The sequence below is a fragment of the Lepidothrix coronata genome, unplaced genomic scaffold, assembly GCF_001604755.1.
Source record: "Lepidothrix coronata isolate B3197 unplaced genomic scaffold, Lepidothrix_coronata-1.0 Scaffold17, whole genome shotgun sequence".
Classification (NCBI taxonomy): domain Eukaryota; kingdom Metazoa; phylum Chordata; class Aves; order Passeriformes; family Pipridae; genus Lepidothrix; species Lepidothrix coronata.
Genome location: NW_016690197.1, coordinates 7268047 through 7288372, shown reverse-complemented (window position 1 = coordinate 7288372; position 20326 = coordinate 7268047). Strand labels below are relative to the sequence as shown.

The 20326-nt window shown below is 38.0% G+C and overlaps 1 protein-coding gene across 2 annotated transcripts in view; it reads left to right on the top strand.

The window, feature by feature from the left end:
• ADK (adenosine kinase) overlaps positions 1-18969 on the top strand; it is a 279602-nt gene extending 260633 nt beyond the window's left edge. For both annotated transcript variants that reach the window (XM_017806900.1, XM_017806901.1), the window contains exons 10-11: positions 466-552; positions 17768-18969. In XM_017806900.1, coding sequence (XP_017662389.1) covers positions 466-552; positions 17768-17892 — 212 coding nt within the window. In that variant the 3' untranslated portion in view covers positions 17893-18969. The remainder of the gene's footprint in view (positions 1-465; positions 553-17767) is intronic.
• The last annotated feature ends 1357 nt before the right edge of the window (positions 18970-20326 follow it).

Genomic DNA, 20326 nt, shown 5'->3' with positions numbered 1-20326 from the left:
TTAATTGACGTATATTTTGATTTTCACAGTGCAGCAATTTCTGTTGATCTTTTGGAGGCTTGTACTGGCCATTCTGGAAGCTACATCACCTCTATGCAACCAATAGGAAGCACTGTTTTTGGCAGGACACATTTTTCTTAGTCTTGTCCATATGCCCAGATGTTTTATGTTGTTCCTTCTGATTTACTTTTTTTCCTCTTGTCCTTAACATTAGGAGGTAGAGAAAATAAATTAGGCTGGAAGTAAATAATGAAAATGCCCACAACAAATAGGTTGAGTCAATGTGTTTCCATATCCCTATGCAGTAAATACAGACAGAATTATAAGCCAAATCTATTTTTATCCAAATTACCATGCTGAAGGTCAGAGCTCCAGTTTTGAATTGTTTTGATTTTCACTGTTTGTTGTGCTTTTCAAAGTTGTATTTCCAAGTAACTCATGTTTTATTCTTCCCTTCCTCTACAGAAAATGAAGTGACTACTTTCCCTGTGTTGGTGAGTGATCAGAGTGAAATTGTGGATACCAATGGAGCTGGAGATGCGTTTGTTGGAGGTATTTCTTACTTCTTTCTGTTGTTTGGAGATTATCCTGTTATTCTTTCTGTATAAAATCTACTGATTTTTCATTCAACTGTCCTTCAAAACGAGCTTCATTCTCTTACAGCTTTTCTCTGCATCCTGAAGTTATATGATTTAATTAAGTTCTGATTTCCAAAGGGAAAGTGTGTTCTCTTACTTCAAAAATAATATGCCGTTATGCTGTACTCTGGTCGTTTTCATGAGATTAATTGTATCTGTCAGACTGTTGCATAAACAAGCTGCATCAAGTACTATATAGTGTACAGAAATCCCTCCTGGCTTAAATGTTAACACATTGTTGTTCTTTAAAACAGGTTGTAGTGAATATTAAACAGTATGTTAATAAGTGAGCATAATGTCTCTGATCATGTCAATTTTGGTAGAACATCTGCTTCCAATACAATTATTTGGACATCAGAAAAGAATGCAAAGGGTTAATTTGTTAAAACAAACCCAGAAAATATCTGGCATTGCTTAATATACATTTGCAAACTTACTATTTTTTTTGGCACAAGCTCTAAGGAAAAAAGAGGATGTTATGTCTATGCCTGTTTTTAAAAATTATTCAATATAAGCCAAAAACCAATCTAATCCAAGATTTCTGTCATTCATTGTAACCTTCATCCATGTAGTTCTGTGATGCACTGTTGCATCCTGAAGGCTCTAATATCCAGTATGTAGTAGCTGTAAGGAGCTCCATTAGTCACTAATTTACTGGAAACATTACCAAAGAGACTTTATAAATAGAATTGCAGGGCTCAGTCTTGTAGCTGTGAAAGGGATAACAAGCAGTGTGTTACCAAATTAAAGCTTCAGAATTGTGTCCCACTTCAATAAAGTATTCAACATAAGCTTAATCTTAAGCATGTGAGTAATTCCATCCTTACTTAATACAGCACTTAAACCAATGATAAATTTTCAGTATATGCTTAAATCTGGCTGAAGATAGGAATGTTTTCACTCATTAGTTCAGTGCTTTCATGAATCAAAAAGGACAGAAATAGAGGGAAACACATTAGGTCATATTATTCATACACCTTTTAGGGCATGCTTGTCACTCTCTATTGTTGCTAAATCGCAAACAAGACTAAATTTGAAGGAGTAGGTAACAGTGACTGTAACATAAATAAGATCATTTTCAAGTGCTTGTCCTTGTATGCATTTGCTCTGTGCGTCAGCTGTGCCAGTAAACTGCTGTTCTTGTGGGGGGGAAAACAGAGAGATCTTGCCTATTTTGTTTTCCGTGGCAGCCATGTAAATACATGTATTTATTCCTAGTTCTTCAGATTTTAGGCATTTTGAAATCAAGACTTTTTTTTTTAATAATCCTACTTTTGTTCTTTCTTAGTTTACCTGTGGGAAGACTATTGCAATTAAATAATCAGGGCCTTAAGAACTGCCTGATCTCTAAAAAAACCTTCCTCTTTAAATGACATCCTTTTCCCTGGTACTGTCATAGATGTTGTTTTTCTGTAGAAGGACTAAAACATTGACTTTGGTAGTTATTCAGAATATCCTGAATTATATCAGCTGCATCAGTCTCTATTCCAAACTACTGCCTTTCACCAGCAGTGTAAGGAGTTCAGTCACATCCTGTCAGGCTGGTCTTGGATCAGTTGTGAGATTCCTTTCTCAAAGGGAAAAATTATGTGGACAGTGTTAAACTCAGGGAGAGAGGGAGGAAAGCAAGGAGGGAGATATAAAGGATCAACTCTCCTTTGTCAATCTAAGTGTTGACATAATGTGTCTGGATACAGCAAGCTTCTGTATATTTGGGGTAATCTTAACAAAGGTCCTGTACCCTATTTATGGATGTATATATATTATTTTCCTCAGTTGCCCCACAAATAACGCTGAGTCATCAGATACTTTTCCTATGGAGTACAGGTGCAATGCAGGACAGTGCATTCTACAGTTCTCCTTCACTGCCAGGGAAAGAAAGGACCACAACTGGTTTTCCCTCTGCAATGGAAGTTAGCTCAACAGTTGCAAATCTGTCTGAACTCCCCTTGTGGTCAGACACTTACCTGAGTATTGTTGTGTGAACTTAGGCTCTTGTTGCACCATATTTCTCTCTCTCTCCTGTGACACAAAGCAACATGAGCTTTAGAATATCTGTAGTTCTTCCACTAGCTTCTGGAATATCTTAGTTCTCCTCTGTCACTCCATAAATAATAAATTGATCATTTTTTCTCCTCAGAGAATACATTTTCCTGAGTCCTTTAGTCCAGATGGAAGAATTGGGAGTCATAACAGTCTAGATACACAGCTGATTCTAGTCTTATGTACTTTGGTTCCTTCTTCATGGTGTCATTTAATTTTCCTTCCCATATGTGGGAAATAGGATACTGGACTGGATAGGCTTTGATTTGGTCTGTGTTTCATTTGAGGGAAATGTCTGTATTTTATCTGTATCACACTTTTCATGTGTTTTCAAAGTACATATTTGCAACAGGAAAAGTTCTTTATTGTCTCCTTACCAGCAAGCCCTATTCAGCAATGTTGGCAATGCTGCTCAACATACATATCTTCTATTGGTTCTAGCATCGAACCAGCTGCAGTGTTATTGTCCTGACAGAATTTTTATAACAGAATGGTTATATTCTCTTCAGAAAGAAGCTTTTCTAGCTTTTTTCTTTGACTGAGGATTTTATCAGTTGTTACTACCTAGGCAACAGTACATATAATGTTTTGATTTTAGCATCCTTGTAGTAAAATGTTTCAAAATTAATCCCTTAACTAAAAAATTCACCCAGTGTGATAATATACTCTCCTGGAAGCATAGTTCCTTTATTCAAACAGCAGAGAACAAGATTCCCATGACAAACTTCCCCATACTTCTCTGTGACCAGTATATTAACATGACTGAACAGTGGTTTTGTTGAAGCAAGTGTTTTGACTGAGTGGGAAATGTGGGATATAATGAGAACTAACCCCATCAAGCAGGATTTATTTTACATTGGGAAGTTTGTTAGACTCTTATCATATTTTGAAAGGTCTTTCACAGAGGCACTCTCTTCCAGAGGTGTAACTCACAGACTGTAAGGAAATTCCTTCTCAATAATTATGCCAGCTTGGCAAATCACCCCTCATGTATTTCTCCATGTAAAAGTAGAAAATAAGAAATCTGTTGGGGTTTTTTTACTAGAACCACTCTAACTACTGAAGGTATTGAAGCCTTAAAGTCGTGAAAAAGTTTAAAGACACAAAGTTTCTGGGCACTTGTAACTCTGTGAGTTGATTCATGAGTTCGGCATTTCTGAACACGAAGCCGCTGGCCTCCAAGGAGAACTAGCTCACCCGAACAGCTAGCAGCAAGAAATAAACTGCATTCTTCAGTTGAAATGTGTTTTTATTAAGTTGGCACCAGGAATATCTCTGAATTTCTTGCCTCTTACTGCAGACATCAAGTCATCTGCCACTCAGGCTGGTGCAATGCATGAATGAGAAACTGGGTTTTAAAATTGCTGCAGGTACCTTTATGCTAAAAACACTTCTCTAAACAATACTATCACATTTCTGCCTTTATTGCTTTCTAGCTACACTGCTACCTTTTAGAAGTTTAAGCAATAATGATTTACTTTGTAGCATCTCAGCACCTCTTGTGGTTTTCAGGGGTACCACAGATTTTTGGTTATAAATCCCTGAAATATCCATAAATTGAAGTTGCAATTCTACCTCCATATTCTTACGACGTTGACAAATCACTTGAGCTTTGCTGATGTGGCTTATGTCACAAGAGTCCTCTTAATGGAATTACAGCCTTCGTTTGTAGCGTTTGGGGAGCGTTCAGTTGCTCGTTAAATTAACATTTATTTATTACTAGTCAGCCCCAGTTTGAACCTTTGCAATAATGATAATCAAAGCATATTTAATGACAACAAATAGATTGAAAAATGGGCAGTTTTACCATCTTATGCTTTCCTTTATGCCATCCTGCTCTCTTTAGCCAGAGTAGGTCTGCCTTCTGTTTGAACTCCCCTTTGTCATTGACACCGTAACTAATGAAAACAATAAGCATCTGTTCTGATAGTTGCTGCCATTGTTCCCTGCAAAATCTTTCCCCTAGAATCTGTCTACTCAGTGGAACTGGGTAGAGAGTTCATAACAAATGAATAGGAGAAGGTGTAAAATCAATGTTTCTTCAGCTTCCATCAATATAAATGTATTGACTTAGTAATCTGCTATGATTTAGTCATATACTACATGAAAAGTACTAGAGTATGAAATGGAGCCACAAATCATTTTAAAGTAGTGTGATGAAGCAGTGACAGAATGATCACAGCAAATGTATATTACTTATCACCATGCTATAAAGATGTTACACCATTCTCAAGGAAAAGAAATCCCAAGGTAGAAGGAGCTCTTCATTAAGCATGGTACAGTGCCAAATACGAGCTGATAGCAATTTGCCTCTGTCAGTATCAAAGCAGAGGTCAATGGCTCAAACCACCTGTCAATTTAAAAATCTCATTGGCAGCTTTCATGTACTGAGGAATCTCATAAAGCTTCTGGCTGTGGTTTGAAAGCTACATTCATTTTTTGTGCACATACCTACAGAATTAGCAGTTCTCTGTCTTACTTGTGAGGCCCAGCATGAACCTTAAGAGATGGCCAACAACTGTCTCAACTATCAGAGAACTACTCTGATAGAGACACGGAGAGCAGCAAAAGAGGAATTGTCCTCTTTTATGTGTCCTTGTGTGAGTGGACCTTATGGCATCTTTATCTCCTCTTTAGAGACCACAGGGCTTAGTGAAGATACTTCCCTCCTTTTGTTTCTATTTGAGCCAAACTGGCTCTATAAAGCCATTCCTTCATCTTTAATATAGACATTAATTCCAAACATTATTTTTTGATCTTAATCTAAATGTCTCTACAAATTAAATAAAGACCTTGGACTTTTAGGAGTTTGCCTAAAGGTCCTCATATTGTTCAGATTTGCCTGTTTTCATGAGGTAAATGCAAATGATTTTCTATAGACTGACATCCAGCTTTGATTTCAGAGCTAAGTAATATTTGGCATACTTCTATATTATCAAAATTTTAAAATATTGTCCTTAGTGTGACACATTCTTTGACTATATTATACATCTACGTATACATGTATGTATATTTGTAAAACCACAGCACAAGAAATAAAAATATAAGTTTGCAAAGAATACATAGTCCACAGAACAGTTGCCCAACTACTGAAAATTTGATTGATTCAGAAACCTTTTTGAAAAAAGGTCTGATTCTGTTTTGTCAACACACTAGGATAGCTTTGGAATAGCTTGACTGAAGCCAGTGGATTGAAACAAGTATACTCTTGATAAGAATGGAAATGTAATTGAGACCAGTATAATAATTTTTATGATTTTATTCTTCAGAATCCGTAGTTTATGGAAGGAATCCAACAACTTTTAAAATAAAAAGTCATCTTGGGGGGATTTAACATCATCTGAATTGACCCTACCTTAAGCCAGGGGCTCAAGCAAGTGACCTCCAGAGGTCTCTTCCAACCTAAATTGTCCTATAGTCCTATGAGTTTAATCCTATAGGTATTATGTTCCCAGGTGCCAGTTCTTGCTCCTCTGGAAATCCAGCCTCAATCATCTTCAGAGGGCAATGTTGGTGGCTAAAGAGTAGGAGCTGACTGAATTAAGAAATGAAGTTCATAGAATAAGAATTCCGTCTTCTTGCAATAAATCTGATCTAGGGCAAGGAGAGACTGTATTCATGACTTTGTCTACTAAGTCCCTTATGTATTTCCTGTGAAGCAGTTGTGTGGATGGAAGCATGTGCACATGTGAGAAATTAAATAAGCTCTTATGAATAGTTGCTATATGGCTATTCCAGGAGTGCTAAACATGCAGAAAGATCTGATAACGCCTTCAGCTGAGACAGAGTTGAATGTTTTGTCAGAAAACTAAATTATTAATAAGCTTGTGACTATATTAAAAAGAAAGTTACTTAATGGATTTCTAGGGCCCTTGAATATTGTGGAAGAATTTGTTTGCACTAAAAACAAATATTCCTCTTATTTGTTGTATTTTCCTCTCTGTAGAAATCTCTGTTGTAAGAGCTGCCCTCCCTCCAGTACTCACCCCCCCTAAAGTGTTCTAGATTTGTTGAAATAAGAGTTCAGGGAGCTAGGAACGGTTCATTACTGAAGAGCAGGAGCATGATATCAGAAGCTACTTCATCCACTTACAGAGGTCTTTAATTTTTATAAGGTTTTTATACTTGTTTAAGATACCTTGGGAAGTTGTCATCATTTTTTAATCACGTTTGATAGAGAGAAATACAGTGGATAAAATATCACTGCTTGAAGTACTCCCTTCTGATAACACCAGAGCTCTGAGCTGCATTTTATTTGGCAGCTGTGAGTGAGAGGTATTTTTTTAGTGATATCAATTAAGTATGTATGTGCATGTAACTTGTAATGGCTGATTTTTGCAACAACATTTATCTTCACCAGCGAAGAGAGAGGGGATACTACTTTGAATTGTTCTGCCTTTTCTTTGAGGTAAAGATAACAGTTATAACAGAAAGCAGCACTCTCTTAGTTCTCATTTATACAACATGGCTAATTGCCTCTGAGCAATCCTGTTGTTACTGAGATCATGGCAAATGAGATATGAAGCTTTGAAATAAAAATACTTTCTTAGTGTCATCAGCATTTTGACTGACAGCCCGCTTTGCCCGTCTAATACTCCTGGTTTATAAACAGGATACATGAGTATAATAGCTGAGCTGCAGATAGGACATCAGTCTTTGCTTGCTAAGGGATAACTTGTCAACATGTTCGTGATGGCATTTGTAANCATCACACGTAAACCCAGGCTATTAGATGACCACGTTATCTCTGTAACTGACCTTCTATGAACTAGAAAATTACTAGATTATATGTTCCTAGTTGATTTTTCTCAGTCTCAGCTAGAGGCGCATCATTATTCTGATCAATAGTGTAGCCAGTCGCTAGTAATTCCAACGTTAGTATTGGCTCAGTTTAGAAATTTGCCACAGTTTGAATTGTCTCTACTTAAACAAAACCATAAAAATAAATATAACTCAGAAAAAAACCATGGAATATTTCTGTTTTCTTTTTTAATTCCCTACTTCTCTTTTTACCAATTTGCCATCCTAAATTAATTCTTTGGAAAGAATACACTCTTCTGTGCTGACATTATACTTAAAACTGGTTGCAAGTGTTGTCCAAGTATATTTGTGATCCAATCTGGTTTAATTGTTTTGTTATAATTGCTACCCTTCTCTTGGTTTCTAACTGTTCCTCTTAATTTTATTACATATGTATTCTTTATCATAATGTAGTAACTTAAATATGGTAATTCACATTTTCACCTATTCAATGTAAAGGCAATCCAGAAAAAGACATAGTAGAATTCATGTAAGGCAGAACATTAGTATACTTGCTGTCATTTTTTAAATAACGTGTGGAAGTGAGAGATCCACTTAAAAGGATCAGTGTATGGAATTAAAAACCTTCAGAAGTTTCTAATTAGACTGAAGCAGGACCTGATCCTTTTAGCCTCTGTGTCTCTTTTCCTGTCAGTGACACCGTCAGCGTTAAGGGAGCCTCAGTACACAGCAAGAGGATTAATATTTTGCAAAATTGGGTTTTAAAAGGTGTAATTTACCTCACCACAAATTCAGTGACATTCTGGACAGGCTTTGTAAGAAATAACATCAAATAGGTTGCATACATTTTAAAAAACAAACCTACGGTGTTAAAAATAGATTTTCAAAACCAATTATAAAGTTCCAATTTTTGCTGTAATAGCTATGGGACAATTACAAATTGACTTAACGCCTCAAAGCAAATCATCACCGTTTAAAATACTTTGTCATGCCTACTATCCCTACCCTCATAACATTTCATTTTATGTTAATGTGTCATGTGTAAGAAAATCATGTAACGATAAAGAAAATGTTCATATGGAAGGTTAGAAATTACTTTAATGAGTTATTATTACCTTGCTTGCAGACTGTTGGCAATATTTTTGTGTTATTTTAATGTATTCTGAGTAGAGACAGAGGCACTCGTCAGATGGGATCATCAAGAACATTCCCCTGGGAATCAGGGCAGGATACAGTCCCCTAAGAAATGATGTGTCAGATTAGGCTGATGCTATATTCGCAGGAGATAAAACACCACACCAGGAAATATAAAAATACTCTGAAATATGTTGTGTGTTTCACATCTAATGTGCCTTGGTGGGGTGGTTTGCAGATTGACACAATGGCCATAAAGGTACTTCTCAGACTGGGTATTTGCTAGCTGGGTCCTTGCTTGCAGCTGCTCTGTTATATAACAGGATGGTAACGTCTCCCAGAATTTGTTCACTTCCCCCACACTGAAATGGGTTCATACTTGAAGTGGGAAGATGGCAAGATTGCAGTAAAAAGGAATTAAAAGAAAAAATATGGTACAAGTTGAAAGCAGCTGTAGTAGCAGTGCTTGTAGGTTGGTTTGCCACTGATCTCTGACTTAGCAGAAAGGGACATTATTGTTGCTGGTGATCGTAAGTTATTAGTATCAACCTAGGACTTTAACAGATATTTAAAGAGGCAAAAGATATCAAATGTCACTGTATTAAAATAGGAACATTATTAATATAATGCTAGGGTAGGCTATTTCAGCCCACAAAAGTCGAAAAATTCATAGGCTGCCTAGCTCCTGTATTCCCACTGCATTGGGTGTTGCTTTTTGATTCTCTTTTCATAGTGCTGGCTTGGCTGTGTGGAAGCACACCTGCAAATAAAACCTTCTGGAGAGATGGTTGCTCTGCAAACGCAATTTCAAATCTCCTGGCTTTTGTGCATATGAGTCTCAGCTATGGAGTTACATTCATGTAGCCTTTTTTGCACTTGAATATATGTTAAAAACTGAATAAAGGATAGTACATATTATTCCAATTTATTATCCTTAGAAAGTCATTATTTCTACATTCAATTAGGGCAGTTCTCTTACTTTTATTCCAAGAGGTAATGGTGTAGTAATCTGCACTATTTAATGTCAATACAACAGATCTGGTTTGAAGCTCAGAAAATTTCCTCAGGTACTAATAAAAGAAAGGTTATTTCACTCTGCTGTCTCAAAAATTACTAAGAAGAATTCTAGGTTTTGAAGAACACTCTCTAGAATGTTTTTAGGAAAAACAAAGAGAAATATCAGCCCGTAAAGTATTTTTTTCGGATAGAGAACGGAATTCCAGTGAAAATACCTGTATTTGGGTTGGCATGTGCAGTACCTTGAATACTCCTGGTAAACTTGGAGGGTGTTTTTTAATCAAATGTTTCCACTGGAGGCTGGTGGAGACAAACCTAATGCAACCAGATTCTGATCCTAAAGGAAATTCTCCAAAGCTCATCATGTGGACTTAAAAATCAAAAATAGGTCTAAACCATGAGAAGTTGTGACTTGGTTATGAGTTTACTCAATCACATCTTTCTTGGAGTGTATTATAGACTGAAATGGTTCTTTTCTTGGGCAATAAGATGCTCTAGGGAATTTAATAGAAATTATCTGCAGCAGATTATATACAGAGTCCACTAAGGATGATTTATGTGGAAGGGTGTCAGACTAAAAAACACTTAAGACTCCCCTCCAGCCTTGAGCTATTCCCTTTCAGAAGGTGGGTAGTCCGCAGTCAAGGCAGCGATAGGAAAACTCCCATCAGTCTGAGTAGGCTTCACATGAGGATCTAAGGCACAGCCTTCAGGACCAAACCACTATAGAGTTACAAACTGATCCTACTTGCACAAAAGCATCAGAGAAACAAGACTGCTAATTTTCCTTAGAGGAAGCCTCTGATGGGCCCAAGTGTCTATACAGGCCCTGGGAAGTATGATCACACCTTGTTCTACAAGCTGCAGTGAGCTGGTCCGGTAGAACCAAACAGTGGTAATCACATATGCAATGCAATGAAATTATTCAGCCTCGAGTAACTGATTCCTAACGGAATAACAAGGATGTAATGAAGTTTTATTTCGTTTTTTTTTTATTGTCACATTTCTGCAGGAATCTTTCATTAACATTTTCCACATGTAATGGTTTAAAGCATTAGAGACTGAGTTCTTTTTTTGCTTTGTGTATTCAACACCTCCTCTCCATTCCAGGAAAAAGCTGCTAAACTCAAAACACTCCTTTCACTTATTCATAGTTGTCTAGTAAATGCAAAGTTGTTTTATTTGCATGTGTCCATAAATGACTGTATAACCTCAGACTGAGGAAGACATATAACCATCTCAGTGATCCTTACAGAAATTCAATGCATTCAAAATGTGTTCATAAATAAGAAGAAAACAAGAGGGATAGGGACAGCAATACCAGTATTCACTGCTTTTCTTAAAACATGCTTGGTTTAATATTCATGCTGATGATTAGAAAATAAGAAGTTTCTGTAAGAGGGTTGTACACAGGCAGTGAAATGCGTTTAGCACGTGACCATTTTATAAATAGAGTAAATATAGACTTCTGAGACATTTTATTCCTGATCTCATGGTTTTGTCATTCTCTGGAAGCAAAAATATTGACATTTACCAGGCTGTTTGTTCCAGCTTTCTGATCTCCTGCAGTTTATTTATATAACAACCTTATCGATGAGCCTCTTACTCAGCTCTCTAGGTTTAACTGAGTTGAGTCGATTTGTTACCACAGCTTCAAGGAGCTGTTACAGAACAAGCGAGACATCCTAATAAAGCTGTAAACGTGTTTACTCAAACATGGTATTGATTTTACTTGGAGAGGGAGAAGCTAGTGCTTAGCATGGTGTCAGGGAGGATGAATTTAACTGCAGTTTTTCATTGTCATCTGTCATGGTTGTGAAACACTAAGTGAAGCCACAAGAGGATAATTAGAATTGCCAGAAATGTAGCCCCTAAAATCAGTTAACCACTTGAGATTTTTGTAGTTTAATTAGTTTTTATTAAAACTTTCCTCCAGTGGTATAGTCAGGAAGGGTTTTCTAATGTTCTTTTCAGTGAGAGATTTCAAGGTTGCCACTTGTTAGATATACATCTTAAATTACTGTTTTTACGAAAGGGTTGGTAACCTTTTTTCTCTCAATTGTAATTAGCCTGGCACTACAGTTCTGTATAAGCACAGAGCCATTTTATTTTAAAGGTGAGAGAAAGACACTTCTTTATATGCATATACATTTATAGTTAATAACATATATATAGGTATGGAATAATGCTTACAGTAAATTTTGAGAGAGAAAGTGCTATGGTGTGTGAAGGTTGAAAGAAGTATAGTGTATTTGAAGATGCTTACATTTAATTTGTCTTATATACTGTAAGTCTGATGTGTCAGACCACAGTGCCAAAAGACATGAAAACAGAAGCCAAATCCCACCCTTAATCAAAAACGTTTCCATTTAGAATAGCCAACATTTGGTTTGATAGCAATGGGCAGGGCCTCTGGCTTACCACAGTTCTTGGCTGTAATATCCACCATCTGCCACAAAATTAAAAAAGGAGAAACCTCAGCATGTTGACGTACAGTCGTTCAGTGACTATTTTGCGGAACCAACTGATGCCAACATCTTTTACAAAATCTAGGCTGACTGGTTGGCTCTTGGCAGCAGCATTGCCAACCACCTGATTACAACTGACCAGGCTCGTGCTACCACAACATTAACCCACTCCAACAGTGCTAAAAGACATCCAAAAAAGCCTCAGTCATCAGCTACAAGGCTTTACATTGCTTGGGTAATATTTCTTGAAAACTGCATCTTCCCACACTGCTGGCCTGGAAATCTAGTGGGATCACATAAAAATAGATGAGCGTTCAAGCAACTGTGATAAATTTTGTATATGAACAAGAGTGTGAAAAGGTGCTTGCAACTGTCCCCATGGTAGAATAACACCATTTTAAAAAATGCAGTTCACAAATTAGGCTGTAGAAATTTTAAGTACAAAAAAGAGGAGGCAGCTCAGCTGTTCATGATCCTTTCTGTGTCTGGGACAATTTTGCTGGTGAATGGCCTGGCTAGCATGGATTATATTAGGTGCTTCAGTATTGTCTGGGAACATCACATAGCAAAAGGTTTTGAGGGACTCTGACTCAGGGTCAGCTTGTAATTGTTTATAATTAATGCATTTGATAATTGGTTTTTTCTGCTTTTCTCTCTTGTATTAAAAAAAACAAACAAACAAGCAAAAAAACCACATTAATTTTGCCATGGGCATTTTATAAAGGTTGGAAGTGTGAGAGAAACTGCAGAAAGACGAGTAGTGGGGGACCTGGGTGACGGAGGCTATAAACGGATTTCCAGCCAGCATTAGTAATTAACAGTCATTAAAATTAATTGTCAAGTGTACAATTTGAAATGAAACATTTGGCTTCAATATGAGCTGTTTTTAAGTGTTGTTAAACCATTACTGAAGCAGACCAGAACTGTTTTAAAATCTTCACTATCGGACTCCCACATTCCTGCCCAACTGCACTAGCACTAGGCATTCGTTCAGAATTACCACTGATAATTTGGAAATAAAACTTTCAGAGAAATCACTGACTTTGGTGAAATTGCCTCTGAAGCGTCTGTTTTCCTAGAAAATTAACTTGGTTCTCCTTTAATGGTTTTTAAGTGCTACTCTGCTCTTAGGAGTAGCAAAGTTAAGACAACACCTTTTGTGTCAGTCAGTGGACTGTCTTGCTGTTCTTTTCAAAATCATATTGATATTCCCAAAGAGATTTGAGCTGGTTTCAGTGAGGGCTTTGATTTGGGTCTGGATTTAAGGCTCAAGCACTACTTCTGGCATTTGACTTACAGGACTTTCCATTTGGTGATAAGCACAAAAAAGAAAAAAGCAACTTGATTTTTCCATCCCTCATTCTGTTTGCAGACCTCACAATTATAAACATTGTCTTTGAGAATATGTAGCAAGCAAGCTAGAGATAATAAAGATTAACTCTCAATTATTTCAGGCACACTTTTCAGAGTAAAGTGATTTCAGAGTTGCTTTTCTCTACTGAGCAGAAAAGAAATAATTAAGGGCCAAAAATAGCTATTGGTGTGTTATAATCACTTCTATCCTTTGGGAATGCAAATACATTTTGCACCACTCTAACATTTAAAGCAACTTTTGAAGCAAAGTTGTCTTTTCTTTCTAGGAAGATAAGTGGGACGAATTGGACACAGTTTCAAATAAGTTCTTACCATGACTAGGTGCAAGGGGGTTACTTGGCTGTCCATGCCCATGAGGGACAAAAAGGCATCCCATGTACTCTGAAAGCTTACCAAGAGGGCTCATTACAGCAAGGTGGCCTGCTAGACATCCTGCAATACAGCAAGGTGGCCTGCTAGACATCCTGCAACTGCCTCTTCTCTTACCCCATAAACAGTTACACACGTTGGATGTCAGGGCAGGAGTCAGACAGTGGGAAAGCTTCGAGTCTGGCTCTTGGCCTTTGTGTTCTAGTGTGAAGAGTGGTACACAATGCATGTAACATCATCCATAGCTTCAGCAGTGCAGAAACGCTAGTACAGAATAGCTGCAGGTAGAAGATGGTAAGCAATATTGCCTGAAGTTTTTTGGGGAAAATATTTGAATTGAAGCTGTCTTGTGTAGCAAAATGTACTACTGCTTTCTGCACTCCATTCCAGTGATAGCCAGGGACTAGTTCAAACCACGCAGAAGTGAAAGTAGATGCTGAGCTACTTTAGTATGTGCTGGGATGATCTAGTTCTGTGATCCCAGGCCTGTGATACAGGATCAGAGTTCGGTTCTGCTGTTCTGGTCTGTGAAGTTGTAGGAGTGTAAAGCAAGTTTGAAGCCATGTTCATTTATCTTTCTGCATTTCCAGTCATGGCACCTTAAAGAGATTACACACTTCAACTGCTTATCATCTTCCCTCCACCGCCCTGCTCACTGGTCAGGCTGTTTGAATACTCACTAACCAACTTCAGTTTAAATCAGCTGGGTTAGCAAAGATCCACTGTTCGACAGCTTACTGCTTAAACTGATCTGGCTCATTTTGACAGGGTGTCAGGTTATACCAGCAGCAAAGAAGCATAGTGAAAAACAGATGGGGGAGTAACTACTTCAGCTGGAACTCAGAAGTTCTGAATCCATTCCTTGAGAGTGTGACTCATGGGGTTTGCATCACAGTACCTTATGCACTGGAGGAGGCAAACCCTGAATTATATTCTGACCATGTTGCTTTTTACAGCATTAACTAAAATGAACATTCTGCAGCTAAGGCAGCCAACCTGATAGAGCTCTTTGCTTCTCTGCTCAAACAACAGTGCTTTCTGGTGTTCCCTCGGGGTCTGCTTTGCCAACTGCCTCGCCTTACTATGTGATGTAGTTCTGTGTTTGTGATATGTGTGTTTGTATTGTCATTCGATGCGTTATTGTGTCAGATACTACTATTTCTATTTCATCTATGAAACACAGACCTTTTAAGAGAAACTCAACAGACAAGAGAATGGTTCGAGGGCAAACTCCCCACTGCAGTTTCTTCATATCTCATATATGACAGCTGTACTTAATGTCATTTCTCCACCACTCTGAAATCACAGAGATCTCTCATTTCTATCCCCAATTAGAACAGGATGTTTTTTCACCTGACTCTGCTTTCACTTAAATCAGAATAAGTAAGAAGTAGCTTCACTGAAGACAAAAGATACATAGTAGCTTGAAACTACAGTGAGCCTGGGAGGTGGTGACAGTGTCGATCTAGTTGGTATTGAAAAATAATTCATGTTTTATGGTCTTCTGCTCTGTGGATTTTCTTATCTTCATGTATGTTTGATGCCTTGATCATAAATGTAGAGGACAGTTGTTCTTTCTTGTATAAACCTCTCTCTGAATTCATGCTCTGCACAAAACCTAGTGTTTGCCTTTGGAGGCCTGCCCAGTGCATCTTCGATCCTTACTGAGTCAGAAATGGACTGTCTTAACAGCCTCATTTTACATATGGTTACAACTTGCTCTCAAGTTTTAACCACCCAGAAGCACACTGGCAAGCTCCTGCCTCCCAGGCAGTTTAAATTTAATGATTGACATTCTCCACATATCCAAGAAAGTTTCTCCTAAGAATGCATGTTAATGTAATGGAGAGCAGACCATTTTCATCTCGTTATTCAGAAATGGGCTGATTTCTGCCAGGCATGCTGTTTGAATTTCTCAACTGTTGCCCAACTATTGCAGCTGGACCATCCTGCCACAGTTGTGTTGTCTGTCATCCCTGACTGCCATCAGTGATAGCACTCACAGCACAGTTTCTTCCTGTTTCAGATTCTTATCTTTGTATTGTATACTGATAACTCCTGTCTTCTTCACTTTTGCTGGTGGACTTAACTTTTATTAGTTCATTTTTTCCCCAGCTACTGTCAGTCAATATCTGTGAAATTCCAGGCAATATGTAGTTCTCTAGAAAAGTATTGATATCAAAAACATACAAGTTTTCTCCTGGTTGTCAGCTAATGTGCCTGCTCTCTATGGCCTCCCTATTCCAATGAAAAGTATTTGATTTATAGATTTTGTAGTTTCAAACTCTTCTCCCATTCAGTGCACTTTAGAGAAAACTGTACATCAACTAGGCTTCTTTTCACTGCCAGTCATGACCAAGAAGGCAAGATAGATCTTGGTAAGTCATGAAAACAGGTCTTTCACTCACCAGTATTATCCTTCATTAATCTAACCTTAGTTTTCATTTTTTACATGATTTTTAATCTCCAACAAGCAAACATTATTGCATAGGACAAAATATTTTCACCGTCTTCTAAAATTATGCTGTAATGTGCCACAGAAGGAAATATTTAGAAAAGGAGAACTGATTGAATGAGAGCTTCACAATATAATGTAGAGTCTTTGTCCCAACAGGAACCAAGGTGAACAGAGAAAGTGTATATGAAAGCAAGCTAGCAAAACATATCAGCTTTGAATCAAAATTTGTAATATGTCAGAAGTTGGTACCTATGAGCTACATAGTACCTAAGAGAGACATGGTTTCAAGATTACATTTGTGCTGTCAAGGCCCAAAGCCTGAACATGACACAGAAACTGGAAATGGTGGATGAAAGCTTTAAAAAGAACATCTTTCAGCTTGCTAGAATTCTGATTTTCTTGGGCAAAACTCACTTTCCATCTGTGATTGGATGAGGAAGAGAGATACATCTGAAACATATTAAAACCACGATAAAAGTGAATAAAATATTACCTTTAGAATGACAGAATGGAGTTTTAAATTATAAGATACTAAATTTACTTTTCACATCTTGAAAACCTCTTCCAAATTTAAAATACATATTTCACCTCTGCCATAAGTTCTGCCATGCGTTCGATCACAATAGCTTCAGCCAAGACAAAATGTTTCAGAAATGAGGGACTCAATCCATAAAATTTCTGGTGCTGCTTGTACTTGACTTTTCCAAGTACCTTTTCAGGACTCTCTGCTTCTAATCATTTAAAGAGGTGCTCAGGTTTTCAAAGCACTTGGCTCCCAGTGAATTCTGGCTTTCCAAGCCGTGCATGCCAGGGCTGTGTTAGCTGCAGCTGTGAACCACGTGCCCCTGAGAGGCGCTTGGTTCTCCGTACAGTTTGCTCTTTGTGAAGGTATCTGCAGATGCTCAGAGATACCCACTGCTTTTGAAGTCTTACATTAAATGTCCCATAATCAAAGGCAACAGATGTCATCTAGCTTTCCTCATCAGGTAAAGATTTTTCGCCTTCTTTGCACTGCGAGCACCTGTAACTCTGAATATAGATAATGTTTTTCTATTACATGCCTTTTTCTTTTTTGGCGAAAAGCTTGCAGACAGTTGTGTGTAGCTGTAGCCAGCAAGAACAGAAGGAGTTCTCTTGAAAGAGAGCTCCTTCAGAACTGCTTCTTTGTTTTTAAAATGGCCTTTGAGGAATCAGGGGTTATCTCCAGAAAAGAAGAGAGCAATAACTCTGGTAAAATCATTTGGAGGACACTAATAATGATCAGTCTTTATAATCTTTAATTTACTTGAAGCCACCAAATGGAGACTTCAGATAGAAATAGCAGCAGCACCACTTCAGCTCTGCAGGTCACTCAAGCACAGTCCTCAGTTTAAACTAGCCGGGCTGCCTGTGTACGTACAGACAGACCAGTATTTCAGTGCTTTTCCCAGTGAGAAACTGATACACCCAAAACCCCTAATCTAACCTTTTTCTTCCCTCTCTTTCGCTCCCACTTTGTTCCATAGGCTTTCTGTCCCAGCTCGTCTATGACCGGCCAGTGACCGAGTGCATCCGGGCTGGACATTACGCAGCCAGCGTAATTATCAAGCGGTCAGGTTGCACCTTCCCAGAGAAACCTGACTTCCACTGATACTGGTGAATTGGAGGGATCAAGAGTAACATCTGTGTTGCCATGGGATTGCTGCCTAAATTTTTCCTCATTCCCTTTCCTCACCTTTCCAATACCTGCATCAACGCTTCTGTACTTCTGTTTGTTGTATCCTAAACAAAATATATATTTCTATGGTGTTTTCCATTTCATACATCTACAATGTCTCAGTAGTCTTAACTTTTGGAAACAGTGCTAAGTGAAGCTTATTATCTCATCCGTCAGGAAAAAATGTTCTATTTACACTGTTTACAAGGAAGTACCATTTAAATGACACTGCTGATTAACACCATTAAAATACTTCTGTTGAATTCTCTAGTTTGTATCCAGCTGTGGCCAAATCCTATTCAACTTACATGAAATCAACAGACCTGACTTTATTTGTCACTTAACATCATAAACCAGGAATTGTTCTTTCTATACAGTGGAGTCAGACCAGTGTAAAGAGCAGTGTAAATGTCCCAAGAATTTCCATATGTATTGGAGTGTACAAGATCTGGCCATCAGATCCAGCCCAGCTTCCATGAAAGTACATCGCTGTTTTGTCCGTAATTTAAGGACCTGACCCACAGTTGATATCATGCATTCAGTCGTCTTGCACTGATGGCAATAACTTTGGGTCTGGCCCTATGTGAGAGCAGGCTCTGGCCACTTTTATCTGTCAGTACATCTATAGGTCTATAAGTACAGTCACTTTTATCTGTCAGATGAGCTAGCAGATAGGTACTTTCAGTGATTTCAGGGCAGATGCACGAGTTGATGATGAACATAAACTTACAGATAGGTCCTATCTCCTCATGTGAGCTTCCTAGAGGCTGTATTAAGGTACACATAATGAAAATGAGGTACAGAAATATTTATGCAGGATATATTGACAGGATATGCCAAATGGAATCTCTGAAACGCACATTTTTAAACTTTTAATTTACTTTGGATAATTAAGCAATATGGTGGATTTTGTTTGTATTTACAGTATTCAAGGAGGTGATCTTACACTGCATTCATTACTTTGCTATGTAATTTGATACTGATAAATAAAAAATAATTGTCATACAGTAACTCCTGGTTTGGTATTAGCACGTGTCTGTTTTTCTTTCATGTATCCTACTGAAATGGGAACAAGAAATGGGTGCTTAACCTCCAGCACATGCTATATCTCAAGATTTTATACATGACTTTCAGTGTCTAGGTCGGTGTTCAAGGGTGATATCAGCAGTAAACAAGGGAGGGAACATCAGTTTGGTGCTTATACTGAAGGAGAAATGAAAAATTAATGGCTGGGGTTCCTCAAAGAGTGTTAAGTCAGTGCAGGGTTCACATTTTACTGCCCAGCATGGAACAAGGGACACACAGAGACTGAATGTTGTTATTACAGTTTGTGTATTGCAAAGAACATGGGGAGAAATCAAGGCTGGGGTCCCAGTTCCCTTGTTTGGCCCAGTATCCAATCTGACACAATGGACAATAGGCTCTGTCACTTCAGAGTTCACCTTGTGGGATTTCTGCAATACATCAACCAGCAACTCCTGAAAATCCTCGTGCATCCATGGAATGCCATCGTCGCAAGCACAGGGCACTGCCTGGTGAGTACTGCGTGTCCTTCAAGGACTCGGGCTCTCCTGTTTCTCTGCCTGAGAAAGGTTGCGTGTGCAGGCCTCGTCTGTCTGCAGATCTCGGGAACAGCTTTGTGCAAATCAGACTTGTCTGGTTTCCTCATAGTGCTCTTCTCAGAGGAGCTTTAGACTTTACATTTCTCATGTTCTAGCATAGGAGAGGAAGAGAAATTAATATGTGGGAATGAAAACAGAACTGCAAAGAAAACTAAGAAAGTACAGTGTGCATGGTCTTCAGACTTTATGGGTTGATCGGAAGATTATTTTTTTTACATCTCATGGTTAACTTTAATTATTTACCTTGATGTATCCATGTGATATATTTTAATCAAGAAAGGCCAAAGATGGATATGTTGCAGTCCTTGCTTTTAATGTATGGTCACATATGCCATGCCACACTTAGTGTATGACTTCAGCTGTTAGTAAGGAAAGCCCCAATGATTTAGTGGTTAAATTTGCTGTTCCTGTTGCTCTGCACCCGTGACACTTTCCATTCCTTTTGAAACAACTTTGTCAGTGTCCTGGCCTGATAATTATGGCTCATTTAAAACAGAATATAAATACGTAAACATCGTTTACCATAACCGAGGAAAATACAGGACAGCATAACTACAGTAAAGGAAGGGAGGATATGTAAAGGAAAGTAGTCATAACATAGCAAAAGTTTCTCTCTCTTTCTTTCTTTCTCTCTCTCTTTTTCTTTCTTTCTTTTTTTCTTTCTTTATTTCTTTTTCTTTCTGTCTTTCTGTCTTGCCTTTTCCTTCCCTCCTTCCTTCAGCCATTCCTTGGTTTCAATTCAGGAT